The sequence below is a fragment of the Lepisma saccharinum genome, chromosome 10 (assembly GCF_977018435.1).
Source record: "Lepisma saccharinum chromosome 10, izLepSacc3.1, whole genome shotgun sequence".
Lineage (NCBI taxonomy): Eukaryota > Metazoa > Arthropoda > Insecta > Zygentoma > Lepismatidae > Lepisma > Lepisma saccharinum.
The window spans coordinates 10,486,084-10,512,643 of NC_139238.1; the positions used below are offsets into that span (position 1 = coordinate 10,486,084).

At 37.1% G+C, this 26,560-nt stretch overlaps 1 protein-coding gene and 1 long non-coding RNA gene across 2 annotated transcripts; one reads left to right on the top strand and one right to left on the bottom strand.

Annotated features, from left to right (window-relative positions):
* Window positions 1-729: 729 nt before the first annotated feature.
* Window positions 730-6,987, top strand: LOC145994198 (uncharacterized). Its single transcript, XR_014442319.1, has 4 exons — window positions 730-808; window positions 2,784-2,933; window positions 4,277-4,348; window positions 6,824-6,987. It is a non-coding gene; the product is annotated as an uncharacterized LOC145994198 (long non-coding RNA).
* Window positions 6,988-9,625: 2,638 nt separating this feature from the next.
* Window positions 9,626-10,375, bottom strand: LOC145994468 (uncharacterized). The gene has a single exon (XM_083130603.1). It carries the CDS (start codon window positions 10,373-10,375, stop codon window positions 9,626-9,628), a length of 750 nt encoding a protein of 249 aa, XP_082986729.1.
* Between the last annotated feature and the right edge of the window lie 16,185 nt (window positions 10,376-26,560).

The following is a 26,560-nucleotide window of genomic DNA, read 5'->3' on the forward strand; positions in this document are numbered from 1 at the left end:
TACAGCTGGGAGGGGCGAATTTCATTCGAATGCCTCACCTCACCGAACCTCAATTCTAACATACACTACACTGCTATATATAAACAACATATTATACTGTAAACAGGAACGAAGCTGATTTTGTGTTCTAGAAGATAGAGAATTCCTTTGCAAAAATAGAGGTCGAGGACTGGAATAGGTGGTTATTATTGTATCATAATGCCTCTTGACCTCCTATTGCCACAATGTAATCTGAATGAGCAGATATGAGAAATATAGTGAATATTCACAGAACACGAAAGCCTATTCCCTCAAGGGGTCTCAGTTCGATTTCATTTTGAAGCATATTGCACAGTGATTCAATACAAATTTAAACTGTAGTGTCAGTTTCGATTAGCTTATCTTGATCATAAGGTTGACTTATTTTATAAATATTATCGAGCCTTTTAAATTTGGGGATAAAAGTCGGAACATTTGAGTCTCAAAAATATCAGGTATAATATCATATCCAAGAACTGGCAGTTGGGAATGGAGATCGCTCCCATCGCCCTCCCAGTGGATCCGCCTGCCACAAAAGTTGTCTAAACCACCCCCACCCCCAAAGATCGTTGCTTTGTTTAAAGGACATTCACTTTTAGTGTCTTTTGTTGCAAGTCACGCGTCGTATACGGCGCGCTTTTCGTGTGGACCAATCGAAGGACGTCTGGGATAAGCAGGCCCAGAATAGCCTTGCCGTTGACATTGTGTGAGGTCGTCTGTGCCGTGGGCCAGAATAGTTTGTCTGCTGAGTGGGTATTTGAAAGTGAAGATAAGAAAGCAGGATTCGAAGGTAAGTAAGTTCAATAACGTTTTCAATATTTTTACACTGTAAGTTTTCTTTATATATGCTCAGATTGTCCTATCCTAAATGCTTAGACCAAAATGTGTTTCACATTTCGAAATAATGACAGTACACGGTGAGAGGGCACTGTTTAGCATGCAGTGTGAGCCCTTTCAATAGTTCTCGTCCGAAGATTGGCATTCGTCATGGTTTGGTTTGATTTGATTGATTCGTTTTATTTTACTTCGCGGTTTGTGCCTCTTGGCTAATTTTGAGAATATGGGGATGAGTGATGAAATTGATGAATGGACATTTACAAACAACCATGCCCAAGCGGGATTCGAACCCGGGACACCTGGCGTCGCAGCTCGACGTGCTAAGACATTTAAATAACTAGCGAAATCACAAATATTACTCTTTATTACTTTGCTCCTCAGGTCGCCTAACTTGAAGATTTTAACAAATTTGAAAATTTTGGGGGTCCTTGTCCCCGCCAATTTACGCCTATGGTTACGGAGACTGAGAAATCATGGTTTAAGTTCGTTTCCGTCCTTCCCACTCCCATTTTTGGAGAGAAATAACTGGAAAACTATAACGATAAAAAATAAAATTTCAAGTGCACAAACGAAATTCTATCCAAGAAGTTGCTTGATTTTTTCTTCCTCCATGATGGGGAGCTTTTAGTTGCTTAGTTTAGTTATTTCAATGGTACAAACGTAATGATTTTGTCCTTCATTTTAAAGTTGGGGGCGAGGGAACTTCAAATATTAATTTAATTTACTCTCAAATCGTTACGGTACAATCGAAAAAATGCGCTGGGATAAAACTGTACGGGCTACCTGAAGTCCCCCCCCCCCCCAAAGTTCAATTTGTGAATACTCGAACTCTGTAATGTTGCAAACGAAAGTAAATGCGATACAATCCGGTACAAACGAAAGATAATCTTACTTTAAACAGAATATGTGGATGTTTGGGGGAACAACGTCACAAAGGTTGACCCTACTACAATTATCACTGCTACTAGGATTCTCTATCATCTTTATTTCTTTCTCCGTTTTCATATGTTTCAATTTTTCTCTGCTCTCTTGGTTCCTCTGTTTCCATTTCCGTTATTCTTCTTTACCTTTTGTCTCTTTCTTTCTACGCTTCCTTCTCTCTTTCCCATTTCCTTCTATTTATGTTCTCTGTCATTCGCTGTCAATGTATCTTCGGTCTCTTTCACCCTCTCTCTTTGTGTTCTTCTGTTATTGTGTGATTCTCGCTGCGCTGTAAGCAATCCCAATTTTTAATTGTTGGCTATTTGTGTTAGGAGGAGATGGGCCAAAAATATTTCGTTGTGGGCTAGAGCCCCCTTTGGTGTCGACTATTCTGACTGCGACTGGCACCTTCGTTTGGTGTGTGATGTTCCTAAAGTTGTAAAGTAACTTGTTGCGCATAATTCATAATCTTTCGTTATTGGCTGTCGGAACGTACCCCAAAGGGATTTGTAATTGATTTTTAAGTAAAGAGGCCAAAATAATGCAGTGGGATACTGTGGGACGTAAAGTTAATTTCCATGGGAAATATTATTTACAAAACAGGCTTCTGTAAGAGTTTATAAGATTTGTAAGCTGCTGCTTAAACTCCATTCATTCGTTGTAGTCGATTGCATCTAATTCACAATTTTTTAAAGGAAAAAAGACACATTGTAAACAAGGGCGTGAAAGTTAAATATACCTTGACATTAATTTTCGGGAGCAATGATCGCCTTCCCACATTCAGACGCTGATATTCGTGAGGTTTTCTGTAGTGTGCGTCCATAGTATCTTCTAATTTTCGGTCCTTGGGGGATTCTAAACATTAACAATTTAAGTTAAGAAAACTTACAATTTCAAGCAGCAGCTAGAATTTCTTTTAGAGTGTTGTCTTAGATTTCTTTTACACATAAATATGGTTGTGTAACATAAAATTTTAAGTATTATTTTAATTTTCAACTCCTTTTCAGGAATGTGCCATGCATAGAGAGGAGTGAATACGGATAATACCCACAAACACACTCGCCTTAGTTCCAATCTACACTGAACATTTCGCCACTCATCACCGATAGCAGTTTTTCAAGGATCCTGCATGGGTTGGGTTTACACAGATATGCAATGTAAGTAGAGTAGTTCAAATCTAATTTTGTTCTCTTTTCAAGGGAATTTATTATTCATTATTTTCATAAGTTTTAAGCTGTAGGAACTTGAAATGACAGAGGTCTCTTAGGAAGTAAGCTTATATGTTGAGGTGGGAGGACCAGTGGCGACCACTATATGTACCCAGGTGTAGCGCACGCTAGAGGTGGTCAGCTAGTATTGAACATTTAGTCATCATAGTGAGTGTGAAAAGAAAATTAAAGTGTCAAAAGTACATGCATACATAAATACATGTATCAAGGAGTCCGAGGTTCCATACTCGGTAGTGGTTCAGATTTCACTTTGAACTTTAGGTGAAGCCCCGATTAGCCTTTCTGTGCATAAAGTGGACTTAAAAACAAATTCAAACAACAAATCTGGAAATAGGAAAGGGTGGGTGGGTGTCTCATAGCTTCGGTTATTTCTGTTTCAAAGGGAGTGTTCGCCACTGGGAAGGACAGTACTAATAGTTATACACAGTGTAGGCTGGAGTGTAAAACTTTGTTGTGACTGTCTTAAGAAGTATTTGGAAATTGATATGGCATACTAATTACACAATGTGTACAGCGAGATGTTAAAATATTACCAGGCAAGTTGTTCATAATTTTCAATATCTTTTGACGTCCCACGTGTATTTAAGGAATTGAACTGCATTGAACTTCTCCGGGAAATATTTATGCATCTCACTCTTTACATACCTTTCCTAATATCTTTGTTACACAATTAATTTCATGGAGGATTAGTGAAAAAAAAAATGGTTGACTAGACCACACAGCAAATATACTTCTGTGTCAGCATCTTTAAGTTCTGAGAATCGATTGCTGCTTGTGTACAATTTAGTGTTCTTGTGGATGTGGGATGAAGTAAGTGATTCATACATTTTATTTGTTTTCTCTTTTCAACTTGCAAAGTGAGGGTCTGTGATGCTACATTTATTGGCTATCAGTTACCCTGTAAAAGCCTACATACAAATTTTGTCTTTGGAAATTAAATTCATTTTGAGATGTTATGTAGAAGAAAACACACAGATAAAGAAATTAATTCTTATTTGAAAAGTATCTAAACTTTCATCATTCTGGGTTTCTTTCATTCAATCTTCCACTGTATATATAGACATTCCTTAGGAGAATTTAAATTGCTGGGGGGATCCAAATGATACTAACTTTGCATGATAATTAACTTTTATATGTTAAATCCACTTGAACGCTTCAAATAGTCTTCCATCTATTAAGAAATATAGTTGTACAATAAACTGTTGTATTGAAGAAGTTAAATTTTTGCTACTTTCAAGATTAATCTAATTTAAATTTATTCCTTATTTCAGACATTGAATGCTGTTTAACTAAAATAACCACATCTGATGTTTGAAGATGATCCTGATTTTGTAAATGGAAATGTAAGTAAATAAATCAATTAACCTGTATGTAATCTGAAAATGTCAGAATCACATAAATAGAACTAGGAACATAAAATATAATGCTGGGTGTGCGAACCATACACACCTTTCATTTTGTAATTAAGAATCTTTGGATATGCATTTCCAAAATGCACCTTAGCATAAATATACAAATTATAATCTTTATGTATTTCTTTCGTAGCCTACTAAACTTTCAATAGAACTTTATTTCTGCTACTTGAAAACAGAATCATATCCATGCTTTTATTTTTGGAGAGTTAAACTTTCATGTAGCTATGTCTTGTTTCTATAGAAAATATTTAAAATTGTCAAGGGTATGTGTCTCTTGTCTGCTGGGTGAAGGGATGGAATGAGGCATCCACTCACTTCTCCTTCTGGCACTGTGCCTGTTACATGCTAGTATAATGTACAGAATAAATAAAATCTTTTTGCCTTTTCGCTACATGATGTTTACACATACACTTTGACAGGACAGAACTACAGGGTGCGAAATCATTGAAAACTGGTGGGGGAAGAAAGTTCTTAATTTACATTCCCCCTCCGCCACATGTGTGTATTATTAAAAGTAAATTAATTTGTTACTTTTATACATATCAGATATTGTAAAGCAGCCAACTCATTCCTTTAGTAACTTGGTTAAAGATGTTATAAATTATGAAATAGTTGAAGTGCTTTTATTATGTGTAAGTTTTTGTTTTGTTTGTGCTTTATGTTAATATAAATCAATTAGATTTCATAGTTATAATTTTCTTGCATTCTTGTTTTACTTTAATTGTGCGTATTGGTGTAGATTTGTTAATGATTTCTTGAGAGAGAAAGCATTCAATACTCACAACTACACTAATTTGTGTGTGTTTTCGATATTATTCTTAGTACAGTATATTTGAAATTAAAAGTAATTGCTTATCTTTCGTTTGTTATAACAAAAAATCTTCCCCCTGGAAATTTTTGGTGGGGGGATTTTTAAGGCCAAGATTGTTGGTGGTGGGAAATCCCCCTGTCCCCCCAGGATTTCGCACCCTGCAGAACTAACAGAAACAAAAGAAAGCTAAAGCTCAAACTCAAAAATTAGTAAAAAAAATATTTTTCACACCAACATTGAATGGTACTGTTTGAGCTCTTAGGCGACACCAGAAAGGTGTTTGTGTGTGTGTATTGGGGGGCAATCCATTGACTTAACTTAATAGTAGAACAAATATTAACAATAAGAATCATGGTTATGATAATAATTTTACAGTAATAACTATTATAACAAAAAATAAAATTATATTATTATTATTACTATTATTAAATCCTTTGGGAGAACTACTAGATGAATGAATATCAAGTACAACTTTTCCTTATTACTATAATTTTTTTTTTTTTACATTTTACACAGTTAGTGTACTGAAATGCACAGTTATTCTGTTTTATCTTTAAGTTTTAACTTTTCAATAAAAGCTTTCTAAACATTATTTATGTTATAACAACTTCTGCTTTTTGTGACTTGAAATGGCCGATGGCAATTCCAGGGGGTGGGGGTCAACGGATATGTTCCTCCTCCATCCCGACACCGATGTTTCAGCACAAAATATTATCCTAAAGTGTGCCATTTCCAGTTATATGCTGTGGCGTGCCCAGTAGTCAGCCCTCATTTCGATATTTTTTCCTGCCTGTTTATAGCACCATCATCACCCTCCTTGTATAGGCCCTTGCTTATGAAATAAAAGCATGCATGTTTATATTACCTTTGCATAATAGGGTGACATACTCTTAGTCCCTCCACCTGTTCATTCAATCAGTGGCGCACGCAAGGGGGGTTACTGGGTTTAACCCCCCCCCCCCCCCCCGAGCTTTAAATATTATGGGAAATGCTGTGTAAAATAAATTGCCAATTTAGTGCTACTGCATTCAATGTAGAAACTGATCAGCTTGAGGGCCTCCCCGATGGTGCAGTGGTAGGTCGTTGCCTTGTAATCAAGGGGTCCTGGGTTCGATACCCTGTGGAGGCACATAGTGGTTCGGATCCCACTTTGAACCGCAGGTCCAGTCTCGATTAGCCATATTGTGCATAAAGTGGACTTAAAACACCAAGTCAATCTATCAATTGAGCAGCTTGACTGATTGATTTTGTTTATTTTTCTTCGCATTTCTGCCACTTTTGGGCTAATTGCGAACATGAGGATGAGTGATGATATGATGGAATGGATGAATGGACACTCACAAAGAACACCTGTGCTCAGGCTGGGATTCGAACTCGACACCCCAGGCGTTTTAGCATGCTTTCGTAACCACTCATCCACGAAGGCTGGCTACTCAAGCTTGAATCACTTTGTATGCACACATCACTAGTATACTTTTCAGGGAAGTATTAAGACTCATAAATGTTATAAGTACATTCTAAACTATCACACTCTGACCTAAATGCATTCTTGGTTATATTCTTATTTACTCTTACATTTTTTCTCCTTTCAGATCATGGACGCCTTTCCATACAGACATTTTAAAGGAATACAGCATGCAAATTTTTAGCAATGAAGTAAAATTCCTCTTTTTTTGGATAAAATTGTGAGAACTATGTTGAATTATTGCAAGATGAAATGTACGAATATTGTAAATAAAGTTGAATTTTTTGCTAACTGGTAACTTTATTTCTTCAACCTAATCTTTGGGGCGAAAAAAATTAAGCTCTGTATTTGAAATAGAGTGGTTAAAAATTATGTATATGAACATTTATAACTTCTACTAAATTTGCTCTGCCTTCTTAAGAATGTACATTTTCGTTTCTAATTAATTTATTAAAGTACTGAAATAGGTTCTAAAAGCACCAAAAATCACTCACATTGTAATGATTGTGGCATTGAACTGAGTGTGCAGAACCAACAGCAAAGGAAAGGTAAGGTTGAATTATTGCTTAATGTGTATGCATTTAGTGGCAAGGTAGTATTTTTCAGAGATTATCCCCTTACCATGTATGTATATACTTGCATCCAACGTATACATAACATTTATCTACGGATATACAAGTATACAGTATTTTGTTGTGTTAAGTATGTCATTTATTTATCCTAGCAATGTATGTGAGCATGAGTGTTGCTTTCCAAACAGTACAGAAAAAAGTTGTTATTTTATAATTAACAGGTGTGACTTCTGAAGATCAATACCCTTCATGTTATATTGTACACTCAAGGACACTTCTGGGTTGTAACAGCACCATTGACTTTCAATTAAATCATTACAACCCAGCAGTGTATGTGACTGTACATATATCCAGTCCCAATTGGTTTCTAAGCATCAAGTGGAAGTCTCAAAAAAGACTTATTGGAAAATATGTATGTACATTAAAAGTTGCGGCTTTTTTGTATGATTTAGAAATCGATACATAATATTCCTTGCAAGCTTCATGTAATTTAGGGATGGCTTGTTCTTCTACATGAATACCTTGGTGAGCGTGCTGCATCTAGTTTCCTCTAAGATTTTTAAGCTTTGTCAAATTTTAATGCTGAATTGAATGGTATTATTTTTATAAAGAAGACAATTAATCACATTAAAATCTGAACGCATTAAATGAAGAAACACTGTTTTCACTGTGATGTCGTATATTACACAATGCAAGAGTTAACATTGCATTTCTCTACTTTGATACATTTGCCATCTGGGAAGAAATTACAATGAAGTTATGATTGCTCTATCTTATTCTGAATTCATATTGGATAAGATAGAAAAGATCTGACTGATTCTTCAAGGTTAAAGGTAAGCATTATTATACTAAATGAAGATCATTTACCTCTTCCTCACGAACCCCTCAAACTCACCCTATGGGAGGACAAACACACTCTATACTAAGGTGAGAATAACTCACCGTATGGGAGGAAAAAACACTCTATACTAGGGTGAGAAAACTCACCCTTATGGGAGGAAAAACACACTCTATACTAGGGTGAGAAAACTCACCCTTATGGGAGGAAAAACACACTCTATACTAGGGTGAGAAAACTCACCCTTATGGGAGGAAAAACACACTCTTTACTAGGGTGAGAAAACTCACCCTTATGGGAGGAAAAACACACTCTATACTAGGGTGAGAAAACTCACCCTTATGGGAGGAAAAACACACTCTATACTATTGTGAGAAAACTCACCCTTATGGGAGGAAAAACACACTCTATACTAGGGTGAGAAAACTCACCCTTATGGGAGGAAAAACACACTCTACACTAGGGTGAGAAAAACTCACCCCAATATGGGGTGTGGAAACTCACCTTTTGGGGACGTCTATTTGTGACAAGCCAAACTCACCCCAAAAGGTGAGTTTCCACACCTTTATTTTTTTCAGTGTACTTGAATGTTTGCTTTCCCTAGAATGGCCTTCCGTCCAAGGTCGGGGGAGGTATCAATGCCCACTGGCCCCCTGTGGTTGCGGCATTGTTTATGAGTGTCTCTTCATCAATTTCACGTCATCACTCATTGTTGCGATTAGCTAGAAGTGGCAGAAAAGCACCGCTAATTGACAAAAATCAAATATTACCGTATATCATGTGTTTCTCTAGCAAAGACACATTGATTTTGTGATTTATTAGGGTGTGCGGGATTCCGTATAATGTCGTATCAGGATTGGGAGGAAAAATTCCCTTCCAGATTCTTCCGCCGTGTCCTTTGTAGCTAGAGTCGACGAGCCATATGAAAGCGGCTGACCTTGACAAGTCCGCGCAGAGAGAGAGGGAGATACATTTCCATTGTTGCCACCTACTCACCGTTCGAGGTTCTCGCCATTCTTTCAAAATAAAAAAAACAATGGCTTACATTCGAACAATTGTAAATTGCCGCTGCACGGCTATTATTGCAACAATCGATACCAATCCAGCACGAGTATTACCAGAAAGATTTAGACAATCGTATTGTGATGTAAATTAAATGTGTAGAATCTTGAAAGTAAGTGAAAGAAATTAAATATTTTATTGACCATTATTATATAGAGAAAAAGTTCTCTTGCGAGCCGATTTTTATTAAATTAGATTTGAAATAACTTCCAGTGAGAAAGTTACAAAGAAAACTCTAAATTTTAAGTTCGTATAATATTTACAGCGATATGTTATTTGGTTACTGAGAAAACGAGAGAAGAACTTGATTCATTCTTTCGCGGCGCGGCAAAGGCAACTTCGTTTGCCGCAGATATCATGCGCCAGTCTTGTGCCACTCGCAATAACAAAACAACTCTCTGGCATGCATAACATGAACTGAAAATAAAAAATAAAATGCCATTTACTTACATAACGCTCATTCCGTACTGCTGTCAACCTCGTCACTTGATTCAAGTTCTTCGGAATCCGTGTCTTGCAAATTTATAATGACCTTCTCGATGACATCATCTCTGACTATTTCACGCTGGAAGTCATCTTCTTGTATTTTTTCTGCGTGAGCCACACAATCTGCCCACTCGGAAACACCTATTCTGTCTATTGCTTCGTGAGTCAGTTTCTGTACGTCGGCAATTTTGAAAGTCTTGTTCTTGTCAGCTACGTACCCCTTCACCTGGGCCCAAATCATTTCAATCGGGTTGTACTGACAATGATAAGGTGGGAGACGAACAACTCTGTGACCATATTCTCTTGCTATTATATCGATTTCGTAACTTTTGTGAGTTGGTGTATGATGTTTCACCAACTGCAACAATTCTGCTCGGGTTTGCGTGCTTGTGTGGGGAATGCTCTTGTTACAGAGCCATGCCATAATATCCGCCTTCCTTGTGTTCGAACAAGGCGTTTTATCCACTTGAAAGGAATGTATGCTCGCGTTGTCCATTACAATCACGGATTCGGGAGCGAGAAACGGCAAGAACTGCTCGCAAAACCACTTTCGAAACACGGCAGACGTCATTTCTGAATGATAGTCAGTACTGTTTGTTTTGGAGCGGAAAACCAATTTACTTTGGGGCACAAAGCCTGTAGCAGCTGAACCAGCATGGCACACTTTAAGACGAGCACCTTTTCCTAATGGCACCTTTAACCCACCAGAACCATCACTCATTCTCCAGCAGCTCGTCTTCGTGTGATTCTGGTTGACCCAGGTTTCATCTAAATAGTATATATTTGCAGTACCAGCTTTCCTGATTTCGTGCATGGTTCTGAGGAAGATCACTCTCGCAGCTACATCACCCCTCTCCATTAAAAATTTCCTCCCGTCGTTACCTTTCCTATATCTGAACCCCATGTTCTTCAAAATTTTTAACACTGACCACGTACTGCCTGCAAACCCGATAGCTTCCTTCAATTTAGCCCTAAGTTTCACTGCAGTAGGAAATTCGCCATTTGCGTACATATCAAATATAATATTACGCAATACCCCTTTATCAAAATCGTCCAAGTGCGTAACATTCTTTCGCCGATTACGACGTTTGCCAGGCGAGCGAAAAGAAACCGACTCTGTATCGCCGATCGACGACCTGGCTTCCTTCGCAATCGTCTGAACTGTACGCAGACCTATCCCACATGCAGCCGCTGTACGCTACTGACATTTGGCAGCACTGCTCCCTGACGAACACGAGGCACTGTCTGCACTGCGAGATTCACTTTGGAAGAACTGATACACTTTGTACACCATATCTCGCGCTTGTTTGTGTAGAATACGACGCTTAGGTGTTTCTGTAGCCATCTTGCACACGTATATTGACAAATTTTTGTGATCACACTGAAGAAACACGAACAGTCACAACGAAAACCAAACCGATTCTTGCCGCTCGTAAAACAAAAGAACGACATCGCGCGTTTTGCACGGCAGACTCCACCACCTCCTTTTGCTACTGCGCATCGAGGCTTGTTCAAGGTCAGCCGCTTTCATATGGCTCGTCGACTCTACCTTCCCTCCAAATATTCAACAACGTTAAATATTGCGTCTCTTCTTTTGCTATGTACAGTTTTCCCTTTCATTATGAAAGCAAACACTTTGCACTGAGACAGGAACGAGCTGTTGACAGTGTAACAATTTTGCAACACATGAACACACACATATGGAAACAGCTGAGCGACCCACGTTCCCCCTTTGCGGGTTGATAATCCGACTACAGCGCCACAAGGGCAGTTTATTTAGACCAAGCTGCACTATGCAAAGGCTTTCAGTTGTACCCCCTCCCTTTCGCCCTTCTTTCTTGCCCCTGACATGCTCGGAACAGTGTGGGCGAAGATACTATAGAAATTTCCTTTACCAGAAAAAAAAAATCCCTCGATTTACGATGATGTTTGGGTTATCTCTACTCCGCCACACGATTTCGAATGGAACGGGATTGTAACACTGCATTTGTAACACAGCTCTAGCAGTGCACGTGAAGCCCATAATACTGCAAGCTAGAAGAGCGAATCCTTTCTCTCTCCTTGCGTGCTGCAAATGAGCACGCTGCGACTTGGTGGTAGAGCGATGCAAATATGGTCGCCGATGGGGCATGGGAACGTTTGATGTTTTCAAGGAGATAGTGTTCAGTGAATAAGTTAATTAAAGATTTATTTGGGTGTGCACTTGTGAATAGGCAGAAGTCTCTACTGCTCACTACAGAACTTAGTGACAGAGCTCCCACATTGATCAAAGATCGGTAAGTTCAAGATGTTGAACTTTGTTTTGATTGGCGTAGATACTAGCCAATGTCAATGCTTAAACGAGTTGTAGCAGCAATCACTACCTTAATCAAATAACCTAGAGAAAGAAAAGATTGTCAAAAGATAACTTGTGCTGCGATACAGCCTGTGGTTGATGGAAACTGAGCTGTTTGTGTAATATTGTGGTAATATTAATAGTTGTTATTTCAGTGAGTACTGTTTTTAAAGACAATTTTGTGACTGGAATTGAGTTAAACCCATATACTTATTTAAGTTGAAGTTTAAACTATACGGAAAAAGGAAATATACACATTAATGTGATTTGCGTAAGACAGTTCTTGATATGACCATGGCGGATGCCTTAGGTTATATGGAACTTAATAATCAAGTAAAAATTATAACGAATTTGGTAGAAGACAATGAAATTGTTATAGAAGAAAACATTATGGAAGAAACATCTAGGAAACAAGCTAAAAGAGTCAGATCTCCTGAAGATGATCAAGTTCCTGCAAAAGCGGTAAGGATGGACAGGTTAGATAATAGAGATAAAGTAAACAAGCTTGGAAAAGGTCGAATAGAAAATAATGTAGGTAAGTGTAAAATGTATTATGATGCACATAATGGGCCATATTTAATAATAATAACGAGTACAAAAGGTGCAGAAAAGAAATTTAGCTCTATGAAAATAGGAAATGAATTGCAAAAGAAAGTTATAAGGGTCAGATATATCCAACCAAGTGACTTATATAGAGCAAATGTTTATTTTTACACCAGGAATGAGGTTAACAATTTCATGAAAAATATACATTTTCATGAAGAAAATAATATTGATGTGTTCATCCCAGAATCCTTATTGATGAGGGAAGGATTAATATATGGTGTACCAACTGAATTTGAAGAGGAGGAAATTAAGGAAAGTATTGAAGACCCGACAGTAATATCAGTGGAAAGAATGAAAAAGAGAATTCGAAGAGGTGGTGGATCATATTATTTCGTTCCTACTAAGCTAGTATCAATTACGTTTAGATCTCAAGAAATGCCTAAACAGATTATAGTGGTTAGTCACATTTTCGATGTTACACCTTAAGTTAGAAATGTCATGCAATGTAAGAAATGTTACAGATTTGCACATTCAACAGCCATATGCAAGGATAAAGCTAAGTGTGCTAGATGTGGAAGAGAGGAACATGAAAATTATAATGAAACTCCGAAGTGTTAAATTGTGGAGGAGAACATGTTGCTACTGATAAGTCATGTGTAAAATGGGAAATGGAAAGAGAAATCATGAGAGTTATGGCATATGGTAATTTATCCCGGCAAGAAGCAAGAGAAAGTAATAAAAGGTAATGTTCCAAGCAATTATGTTGTACAAGGCAACTCATATGCTGATCAAATAAGAATCCATATAAACAAAAGTCAAGCAAGTGAAACAAACATAAGACAGGTGTAGTAGGAAATAGCATAACAATACAAAACAGATTTGAAGCCTGAAGTGATTGGGGTGAAAGAAAATCAGACACATACTTGGAAAATGTTTAATGGCAAAGAGTTCCTCCAGAAGGTCATAGAGACTATTTTAAACCTGAAAATGAATTTGGAAAAAAATTCAGACTAAATTCCTATTCGCAAACAAAGAATTATAATGGTCGAAATTCTCAAGGAGAATCAAGTAAAGGTACTCTAAAGAAATTACAAAGTAAGCAAAAACAATTTAATGGAAAGACTACAGGAACAGTAATTCAGACAAGGAATAATGAAGAAGATGTGGAAATACAAACAGAAGCATGCAGGAGGTGAACAGCAGAATCTATAAGAATGAAGAACAGGAAAAAAATGTATTTTCCTCATATAACGTCTCAGAAGGATCTTATGTATAACTTGTTACAATTAATGGCAAAACTTATGGTGAGATTAACTAAAAATGCTGACTTATTAAGCATAAAAGAAATACTAACAGAATGCTCTCAAATAAATGACCAGGTGCAGAAAATTATTGAGGATTTGGAATTCTTCGGAGGGACACCTTAAGGTGTGGAAAACAAAAATAATGGAGAACATTCGCGGGGGTACACTGGAATGTAAGATCACTGAAAGCAAGAAAGCAAAATCTGGTGAAATTAATAGATGAATATAGACCTGAACTTTTATGTTTATCGGAAATCTCTGTGAACCCATCAAACAAATTATTTTAAAGTAAAGATTTATGAAAATATTAAAGAGGATAGTAAAGGAGTTGCAATTATGATTCATGAAACTATTCCATTTGAACCTATATCTTTTGACTATACATTGTCCATATACGACACATAGACAATTGGAAGTCGTAGGAATTAAAATTGCTTTTATGAACCAAAAAGTAAGTATTATATATATATATATATATATATATATATATATATATATATATATACTTACAGGTGCAGAGTCACAGAAATTAACGACAAATACATTATCGCAAATGTTTCAATGCATAGAAAAGCTATTTATAATAGCAGGGAATTTCAATAGCCATCACACAATATTGGGAGATCAGCAAGAAGATAAGTTGGGGAAACCGTTAGTAGAATGTATGGATTTGTACAACTTTACTGTAATTAATGATGGGTCTGCTACGTATATAGGAAGATTAGGTAGTCGACCAACAGATATAGATTTAACGTTAATGTCAGATGATATATGTGGACAATTTCAGTGGGAAACAGATAGTGATAAAAGAACCAGTGATCATTATCCATGTTTCTTTTATACTGATATTAATACAGCGAGATCTTTTGCCATTCCGCTCAGAAAATGGAAAGTTAACGAAGCTGATTGGAATAAATATTCTAAATTACTTACAATCTTATTTAAAAATACAGATTTAAATAATATTGATAAGAGTACATATGATTATTTTGTAGATTCTGTTAGTATTGTTATGGACAGATCGTGTACAAGGGCAAAAGAGGAAGTTGTAAAATAGTATCCAATCGTACACTGGTGGAATAAAGATTCCAAAAAATTTAAAATACAGAGAATTAAAGCTACAAAAGTTTATAAAACAATACCAAATCAGGAAACTTGGATTAAATATAAGAAAGCAACTGCTCAGGCCAAGAAAAGTTATATCAGTGCAAAAAGACAATCGTGGGCAAAGTATTGTGAAGATATAAATAACAAAGAGTCTATCAGTAACGTGTGGGCTAAACTTTAATCAATCCGCAAACCACATACCCCTAGATTAATACCACTGAAAGAAACTTGGAAAGATGAATTTATTATGAAGGTAATATGTAATAATAAACACGAACCTGCAAAAGGCCCTGATGAAATTTTCTCTTTCAGTCCTAAAGGCAGACATTCACAAGGATTATACACCAATATCACGATCAATGAAATAAACATAATAATTAGAGCCGAGGACACAACTCCAGGAAAAGATGGAATATCGTACTCAATGATTCAAAATTTGCCTGAATGTGGTATAATATATCTTTGTAACATTTACAACTATATAATGGATTCAGGAAATGTTCCGCAATCGTGGTACACTCAAATGATTTTACCAATATTGAAACCTGGCAAAGGCCCCCATAAAGGAGAATCTTATAGACAGATAGCTTTGTCTTCAGTACTGGGGAAAATTTTTGAAAAATTAATTCTAAAGAGAATAAGTTGGCATATAGAGGGACAAGAATTATTTTCAAGGCTTCAAGTTGGATTTAGGAAGGGTATGGGGTGCACAGATGCCTTGGCAATGGTATCATAAAAAATTATGATACAATGAAAAGGAAAAGTAGTCTTATTGCTGCATTCTTAGATATTAAAGGGTCATATGATAATGTAAATATAAATAAATTATTAAACATTCTACAAAATCTGAAAATACCTTATATGCATCTAAAAATAATTTGGAATTTATTAAGAAAAAAATTGTTTTTATTCCTTTACTTTCACAATAAAGTTGAGGGTCCGAGATGGATAACAAGGGGTCTTCCACAGGGAAGCCCTTTAAGTCATTTACTTTTTAATATTTATTTAATGGATGTTCAAAGAATATGTTCTGAGCCATTTGAATTTATACAATATGCAGACGATTTATGTATATATGAGAGTGCCAAGCAAGTAGATAAAGGAGTCACCAACATGGAAGAGAAAATAATAGAGATAAAGAATTTTCTTGAGAATTCGCGATTAAAATTACCACCTGAGCGCTAGTGTTGCTTCCAATATGGCCGCTCTACGTAGGATAGATCTTTGTTTACATTCAGTAGTAGTACGTAATAGCAGCGTGTTGTCATTGCTGGTATGGAAGAAATGTTTAAATTACGCGTTATATTTAAATATTGCGAATGCGATGTGAATTCCAGGAAATATAACGAAGGTGAAGCTGTGCTGAGAGCGAAGCATTTTTATTATGATAAATAACACGGAAAATGCAGACGAAACTAATGTATACGCACTGGTTCTTCAAAGCAGTGCTGTGTCCTACGTGGAGTGGTTCCTGAAAATCTCACCAGATGGCATATCGGATAATGTTCATCGCGAATAGGAACATTAATATATAGTCAGAAAAATCAAAGCTGATAATATTTAGTAAAAGAGAACCTCCAAAAAATGTGAATCAAAACACAAAAAAGTTACACATACCCATAGAAAGTACAGTAAAATATTTAAGAGTATTATTTGATAATAAATTAACATGGAAACCTCATGTACAAATGTTAGTGAAAACGGCAGAAGAAATTTACAACGTATTTCGTTCTATGGCTACTACAAAATGGGGAAGACATCAAGTACCATGATGAATTTTTACAAAAATTATTACAAACCAACAATAGAATATGGAATCGTAGTCTTTAATACTTTTCGGAACGTGTAATTCGACCTTTGGAAGTAATGCAGAGAAAAGTACTTCGGATATGTCTAGGACTGATAAAGAGTACTCCCAATGTTGCGGTATACATGGAAGCATGCGAACGGAACTTAAGTTATAGTAAAAGAGAAATGTCCATTAAATATATATTTAAAACAATGTCAAAAGTTAATCATCCGTTTAATGACATTCTATTCGACTTGGTTGCATTATATGATACAGGCAAAATTAACAACTGCGAAGATATAGGATGGGTGCAATTATATAATGAGTACTATAAGGATCATCAAAAATTATTGAAAGTAAGGAGTAAGCCCATATATACTCTAGATTTTCCCGTTTGTGAATATAGAGATATTTATTTTCCTAAACAATATACCAAATATGATTACATGGAAAGATGGAAAGATTATTATTTTATATATGCAGATGGATCAAAAAGATAGTAAAAATATAGGATGTGCTGTTCATGATGTACAGAAGGAAGAATCAATTATGATACATTTACCGGAAGATTTTTCCATTTTTACAGCTGAAGCTTATGCGATTTACCAAGCACTAATTTATACATATAAATTGCAAGAAAAAAGATTAATATTAACGGATTCCAAAAGTGTGTATCATTCAATACAGTCCAATTACGATTTATTATTTAAATGCTCCCCATACATTATAAACTGTGTAAAAACTTTACACAATTTAAGGAGTAGGGGAAAGATAATTAATTTAACCTGGGTTAAAGCACATTGTCAAAATTTAGGAAATGATATGGCAGATTTGTATGCAAAACAAGCTAGGGTAATTCAACCTGTCATGGAGCAGAAAACATAGTACACAGACCTCCTTCCGAGGGTGAAGAAAAAAGTTGGAAGGAAAACTGGAAGGAATGGTGCAAAGGTGAATTTCAAAATGCAGGCAATTTTTATCAGAAGATAGTTAATTTCAATAGAATCAGGCCTTGGTTTACAAAAGTTCAAGGTACAAGGAATGTGATAGTATTGCTAAATCGTATTAGGTCAGGTCATACAACTACTAAAATTCATTTACAAAAGATTCGGATTGTTCAAAACCCAAACTGTAGCTACATGTGGCAATAAGGAACATATGCACGATATCATATTTGAGTGTAATAGATACACATAAGAAAGAGAGACATTCTACAAAACTCTTATAAACTGTGCAATTCCTCTTCCTCAGTGTTTGGAAACTTTGATTTGTGAACCTAACCTTACAGTTGGATATACAGTAAACCCTCGTTAACACGAATCCCAAGGGACCGAAAAATCAAGAGTTCGTGTTAAAAGAATTCGTGCTAACCGGGGATTTTCAGTTTTGTTTGCAGATCTCTGGCTGTATGCTTCCTCTTGGCCATGACTCCCGGTCTTACTGCTTGCAACTGATGTTACTCGTACTGGCAATGCTTTAAAGAATAGAAAATCATATTTGAACACACTGTTGATCTGAATCTGTTTGTTACAATTATACTCTATAAGTTGATTGTTGACAAGATGATAGAGATTGTTGAGCGATTTCTTACATACCTAGCAGAGGAACGACAGAGGAACAAGAGAAAAAAAATATGAAAAACTTTGAAAGTTCGTGTTAAATTAGGTCTAATGACGCAACGGACTAAAATACACTTCGTAATTCGTTGTAACCGAAATTCGCGTTAATCGATAAAACTTTCTATAAGATATAATACATCCCTGCCGGGACCAACATTTTGTTCATGTTAACAGTGTGTTCGTCTTAAGCGAGTTTGTGTTAACGAGGGTTTACTGTATATTGTTATTTTTTTTAGAAAAAATGTCTTAAGTAATAATTTAGTAGAATTTTTTTTATTGATAGTTTCCTTTAATAATAATAATGTACTAAAAAAATATAAGTTTATGTACAGCACAAAGATAAATATGGGAAAAACTGCTAAGCGGTAATCCCAAATAAATGTAAATAAATAAACTTGTGCTGCTTAAAACCCGAGTCGTCATACTTGCATAAAAATATCAGAGCAATAGGTGCAATTAACGAGGTGTGCCCAGGATCACCCCCCCCCCCTTTCCGACTCCAATATCTTTGACAACCGAGGTCAATTTTCATCCCTGTCAGGATTGCTTTGAACCATCTACCCTTAAATAATAACCACGATTGCAACACAAGTGTTTTAATTAATTAAATATCAAATATAAATTCATTCCTGAAAGAACATTCACGGTTTGAAACGTTATCAGTGGTTTCAATGACAGTACAGAATGCAACGAAATTATCAAGAAATAATGTTTTGAGCATTTCTAATTGTTGACTAAAGAAAGATTCTAACCACTGGAAACAAGGTTTCTCATTTATTCCTTGTTCCATTACCCTTGCAGACAGTGGCGGCGATTGGGTTCCAAAACGGGGGGGGGGGGGGCAAGGACACTTTACTTTCCCTTGGTATATAAGGTTTAGCATAGTGCGGGGGCATAATTGGCAAAAATGAGGGGAGCAACTGCCCTCCTCGCCCCCCTAATAGCCGCCACTGCTTGCAGAAGAAGGCAGACGATGAGGATTGTTCAAGAAATTCATTTATAAGATCAGACAAATGTTAATTTAATAGTTTCTACAAAAATTGCACATTGGTTGCAGAACAAGAACATGGCTGACACGCACAGTGGCGGAAGAACAGGGGACAGGGTTTATTGTGACCCTCAAATTTTAAGATGGGTTACAGTATCTCGGCTAAAGCTATGATTGAGTGATGTGGCTTTTCTGCCACATTTGGCTAATCGAGAAGATGGGGATGAGTGATGGTATGATGAAATTGTTGAAGGAACACTCACAAAGAACATGTCCAGTTCGGGATTCCAACCCGAGACCTCCCCTGGCGTTGTAGCGTGCTGTGCTAACCACTCCACTGTGGAGATCATCGCTATAGTTATGGAAAGTACAAACATGTTTTTCCACACACGTTTCCAAGAAAACACAATTTCCATTAGGAAAGATTATTCACATTAAAAATAAAAGATCTAGCATATTTTCAATATAGTGATTTCTGTACAAGAGAAGTTTCAAGAACTGAAATGGCTGAACCCAGAAAAATAGTTGAGAGTTCATTTGAAAGCTAAAGAAGTGGAAAGCAAAATGAATCGAGCTACAATTTGTTCGTATGGTATACCAATACACAGTGGTCCAAGTGAATGAAACTTGGTCAAAATCGCAAAACTTGAAGATGTGAAATAGGTTTCGTACCCTTCAATTTCGAGAATAAAAGGTATATTCTATTGAGAACTACCTGTTATTTCACGATATGTGTCACCTTCAGTCGGGTAGCAACTCTTGAAGTGGTGATGATGTGATCTTTGATAGTTTCTTGTAGTAAGAACTTTACCACGTAATTTGTTTTATGTATAAAAAATATGTGTAAGCTAATTAACCCTTACGCAATAGTGTCCTTGGCCCTCCTCACAGCAACAGTTTCTCGCCAGCTTATCGCGTGTAAGAAGTAAAGCTTTGTTTATTGCCAAGTGCGGTCTGCCTGACGTACCTCACAAGGATTGCGAGTCTTCTATTGGAATTAGACAGTTTTTGCTTTCTGTAGTTAAATTGCATCCTATAAGTCGTTTTCACATCGTTAAGGCACAATGGCTCTTATGGAGAAACCGCGCGGTGTTGCCATTTAAGGTGCGCTAGCTCTTATCGCCGGCCGGGATTACCGCTCTTGCTTCCTTTCACAATGAACATGTTGTATGTATTGTATATTGTTACAGTTGTTGTTACATTTGTTATAGTTGTTAGTTTTCCATTATTATTATTATTATTGTCATAATTAACCAGAGTTAACAAAGTATGGGGAGACACTTATGAAATGCAAGCATAATTCAGCTATTTCGTAAAGTAGCATTCATTTATCTAATGTGTTAATTCAGTAATACAGTTTTTTAACGCAAATGTTATATAATAAGTGTTACCTTAATCAGACAGTGGTTCAACACCCTCCATCGGTGAGTGTTATGACTGTTCACTGCTGCCGTCATCAGAACTTGACTCGTCACTGCTGGAAGAACTGCTCTTTAATTTAATGGTTAGAGGTTCAGTGTCATTCTGCAGTTGATCCGCTTTCCACATATTGTTTTCAACCCCTTTGACGTGCCTACAGCAATTATACAATTGCTCCTGGGTGACATTCAAATGCGCTGTCTATCAAATGTTCCATTTCCTTCACCTTAAAACTAATGTTATGTCGTCCAACATGTCCTTTTATCTGACTCGATACCATTTCAATTGGATTAATTTCACAATGGTATGGAGGCAACCTACAAACAACTGCCCCATGCTCTTCTGCAATCGAGTCCACAATATAAATATTGAATCTCTCTCGGACAGAATTTACAATACTGAGTAATTCTCTTTTAAGAGAATCGTCAGAATAGGGTATATTTTTTGAGGTTAGCCATGCCTTAATATCTTCCTTGCGGGTTTTTGAGTTGGAAATACTTTCTTTTTTCCTACAGTGATAGGATGCATTGTCCATAACAATTACTGTTCCTGGTTGAATGTTAGGTAATAGTTGATCTTTGAACCACTGTTCAAACCTAACACTGTCCATTTCGCCATGTTAGTCGGCAGTTTTTTTTGTTTTTTTTTTTTGCTAAAAGTACTTGTTTCGCTCCCTGTACAAACCCCATCTTACCACCGGCGTGCAACAAAACAAACCGTGGTTCCCGAGCGGTAGGGCCTTTCAGACCTGTAGACAACAGCCCAGAAAAGCATCCTTGGGTGTTGCTATTGTTTTGTCCTTCCAAACTTTAGACACAGTATGCCCTACATTTACCCAACTTTCATCTAAGTAAACAATGTTCCGTCCCTCATTCCTAAATTGTCTCATTTTTCGTAAATACGAATGTCGTCAAAGTATAATATAGTTTCTTTCAATCAATAAATAAAAACCTTATTTCCTCGGTTTTCGAATTCAAACCCCACTTCTTTCAGCAAACTGTAGAAAGTCGAATATGTCAAATTTGGCTAATCTTTATCGTCGTTAACTTCCTTCATCACAGACTGAATTGTGGCGGGAACATTTCTAAACAGAAATGCATGAAATTAGCGTCTTATGGCACTGCGAATGAAATCATTATATTTCACTTACCTGCTGGATTTGTATTTTAGTCCAGTTACTCTTTTTTTTCCGGGGTGTAATGATTGAACCTTTCTTACTTTCATTTCTTAATCGAAAGAATGTACGCCTACTGACAACAACCACCTTACAAAGTTAACTAACAATGAACGATTGACTACGTCCAGGGTTCTTTTCCTTTCAATATTCGAACATTCTTAAAATAGTTTTTCTCTCCCCACTTCTAATTCTCTCACCCTTTTTCCTGCGATCCATTGTGATGAGTGCCCGGGATTTATGTCCTGTAAAACTGTAAAATATGTACAGTATGTAATTATGTCATGAAAAATTACAAATATGTCAGAAAAATGCAGAAATATTCCCAGTAAAACCAAAAATATGCACAACAGTACTCTCGAATTTCTCCCATACCCGATAGAGTAGAGTAGGGGCTGTAATATACCGAATGTTATGTTTACTTTTGACTCATATTTGTGAGAAGCGAAAAAGGCAAAGAAATGAGAACGAAATTTCTTTACTTCCCGTGCAACAATGAAAGAGAACATTTTCCTCAATAATGTTAGCATCGCTATCAAATGTCGGCGGGATAAAATAAGTGAGGTATTATTGTTCTGTACTAAGAAAAGACGGCACCTTTCTTCCTGCCTTTCCATATCCTGCCATCGACAATATGAACTATCCGTTGTGCTAAAGCTACGAAGAAAAAAATATGAAATAACCGATTATGTGCGAGAGAATTACGAAATTCTACAGAAATATGTCTTATTACAAGAAAAAATGAAGAAATATCTTGTAAAAATGCAAAATTGGTGAAATATGTCAAAATATGCTTTGTCAAGTTTGTCTATTTTGGCTGATTTTCATCAGATATGCAAAGATCTCACCCCAATATTAAATCCGAAGCCAAATGAAAAATATGTTATAACAAAGTCCCGGGCCCTAGTGAAGTAGTGATAACTAAAGACTTGCAGATTAGGACGCTATTAATCACTTCATGAACCACTTGTAAAAATCACCGAAATGTCGACACACAACACTTCACCAAACCACCAAGAGTGTTAAAAGGTCACTGAACTGTTGGCCACATACGAACTCATAACACCTGAGTATGACAAACTCACGCCAGCGCGTCGCCTTACTTGGCGCGCTGATCGGCTTGAAAACAAACTGCATTTACAGGAAGTAATGCCTCTGGGGACGTTTGAGTGAAGACAAAAAATAATTTAATTATTATCTTTACAACTTTGTCGCTGTGAATTTTTACGTAGACTTATAAAACAAAATTTGGCCAGAGACGACATTTTTCCACTGCACCAATAAAAAATCCGCACATGTTATTCGACAATTTATTTTTTAAGGACATATTTTTAAAAATATTGCCAAATTTTCAGCACCACCATCGCCAGTGACAACTTTATAGTAGCGTCGATTTTTTTCGTAACAATTCCTCCGATTTTACGGCATGATTTAACGTTTTGAATAGAAAAGATGTTTAAAATTTGGTTTCAATGAAAACTTGCATTTTAATTATTTTAAAATAATATGAAATAAAGTTCACAATTTTCGTCCTCGCCATTGTGTTCTACTGTACATAAAATATTCTATGTTACTGTAATTTTTTCTACTTCACATAAATTTCAAAATCGATATATTTGGCAACAGCGCACTTTATTTTACCATAAGAAAAGCCTTGTCCATAAGAGCCCATTGTGCCTTCACGATGTGAAAACTTTAGTTGCTATTTTATACCGTAAAATTTTATTTTTTGTGCATATTTTTGACAGTACGACAAGTGAAATTAATATGTTCACATTTATAATATTTTTTGTAGATGAATAAACTAATGAATATAGTAGCTATATAACTTACGTTCTGGCACTAATTGCTATCAAATCAGTCACTAATACCCATAATGTATTATTCTTCAATATCAGAAAGTTAAATTGGTAATTTATGTTGAGGCAGGGGTGAAAAAATTCAGAGCGGTCTGACAGACGTACCTCACAAGTTAAGGGTTAAGCTACAGGCCTCATACCCCACATATGAAGGTTCATAATCAATCCTTCCCTTTTTAATGCTCACAACCCCCCCCCCCCTCCTTCCAAAAAAAAATAATATTCCTATTGACCCTTACAAAAGGAACCCTCCTTTCTATACCAGGCTGTCCCAGAAGTCTGCACCATACAAGGGCGAAAATGAAACACAGAATATCAGAAAGAAAGACAGACTTTATTCAACAAAGTACAGGCCTCCATGTTCAATTACCTTCACCCATCTCTGCGACAACAGTTCAATCTGATGGCGATACCAGCTGGCAGGTTTAGAATTGAAAAACTCACGACAGGCAGAATTTACCTCATCATATGAATTGAAGTGCCGACCACACAGGAAATGTGAGAGAGTGCGAAACAAACCGTAATCCGATGGTGCAACTTCCAGACTATAGGCGGGATGAGGTAACAACTCAAATCCATCAAGCTCAGCTAGTGTGTTTTCACTCTTCGAGACCGGCGACTCGGAGCATTGTCGATTTGCAGAGGTAACCTCTTCCTCCTCGTTAATGCCGGGCATCTCCCGTTCAGAATGGTATACACTCGGCGTAATTGTTCAGAATACGTTTCACCTGTTACAGCATGACCTTCTGAAACAAACTCATAATTGACAATCCCGTCAATATTCCACCAGACACTCAGCATGAGCTTTTTCCCAAATCTGTCCTGTTTCACACGGGCGATGGCCTCCTGTCTTCTTTTCACCTACTGTTTACGTGTATCCGGGTTTTCAGAAACACCCACTTCTCGTCTCCTGTCACAAATCTCTTCCAAAAACGAAGATGATGCGGGTTTTGTAGCAATGTCTGGCAAATTGCAACTCTGCGCTGGGCATGCACCTCTGTCAGCTCTTGAGGACTTTGTCGGGGCTGTTTATTGGTGTAATCCATGTCATGCAAGCGACGGTTACTGTCGATTTGGATGCTCCAACCACTCTTGCTAACACACGTGTGCTGGATTGTGGTGTAGCATTCACAGCATCCTGCAGAGGCTCGTTAATGTCCATCGGAGGTCACCCGTGCGGGGCTTGTCCGCGAGGCGTAGATCACCTGAAGGGAAGTTTTTAAACCGACGGGAATCTGTCGACCGATTCACCACTTCTTCCTTCTCCACACGACAAATTTCCTCCGCTGCTGCTTTTGCTGTTAGTCGTTTTTTCCATAAAAAACGTAGCACTGCATGAAGTGCAATTTGGTCCTCACCCATCGTGCCCACTTTAACTTCACGGGAACACTCGCTACACAAGCAGTGCGTGCCTTCACTTGATCCCACGAAACTGTCCTCTATGCCTACCAACAGCCTTTCACCGGTGGCGCCACCTACCCTCGCAAACTTCACCTCTTGGAGCTCAGTGTGCTGATGGTGCAGGACTTCTGGGGCAGCCTGGTGTGTATATATATATAACGTGATGAAACTTAAATACGGTGCAAGTAGAAAGGTTTTTAATAGTGCATTTCTTAATTTTCAGATTTTTTTTAATTGGCCAAGGAAATGTTCTTATCAATTGTGTGAAACAACTTTTTGTTAGTATTAGGTAGCCCTACAAATACAATACTGCTCTGCAGCTGTTTTAAAAAACAATTACCACTGTAAACCCACACTGCGAAACCGATTTTATATAAATTAATATTGAACGGAGTAGTGATGTGCGATGAAAGTGGCAACACAGCACGCGCTGTCGCGTAATTACAAAATTGAATAAGCTAAATTTTGATGTAAATCGTTTTTATGTACGCCTAATGGTTAATATTTAATTGGAGTGTAAACTCATAATTTTTAATCCGACATTAGTGTTTTGCTAGTAGTAGTAAAGCTGAAGTTTTCTAAGCATCACCAGTCCGGTATCTTTGAACACAACCCCAGAGGAAGCTGACCGGACACGTATCTGGTTTCGAGCCACCACCTGTTTTTCGGAGAAACGCTGTTGTTACTTTTGGCTGCAGTGCTTAGACATCCATTTATTCACTGCGACGTTTTACTCCCAAGGTCTTCATATTATATTGATTGATTGATTGATTTGTTTGTTTGTTTTTATTTTACTTCGCGTTTTGTGCCTCTTGGTTAATTTGCGAAGATGAGGATGAGGGGTGAAATGATGAATGGACATTGACAAACAACCAAGCCCGAGCGGGATTCGAACTCGGGACCCCTGGCGTCGCAGCGCGATGTGCTAACCACTCGGCCACGGGGTCCGGCTTCATATTGTATAGCTAAAAAAAATAGCACAACACAATAACACAGCCTAGCAAAGATAACGCAGCCGCAACCTAGCGTTCAGTAATCTCTAAAGAAACTGAGTTGGCAACATCTCATTTACTCCACGTGGAGTTGACAAGAGCTGTCATTTCTTGGACGAACGCTATTGGTGGGAAAGGTGTCCGGGAACGATTTACTGGACTCCACGTGGACCTGACATGTGGTTGTTAGAGGGAAAACTAATCTTTCGGAACTTTCTTTGAAGTAAAGTGAGGTGTGAATCAGGACAACTATACACAGGTTTCGAAAATTGCACAAAACTCCGAAGACAGGTGTGTGTGATGGGAGGGACAGTTGCAGAGGTTCGGAATCCACTTAAGGGAGCCTTCAGACCGAAGCGACACGAATCATTTG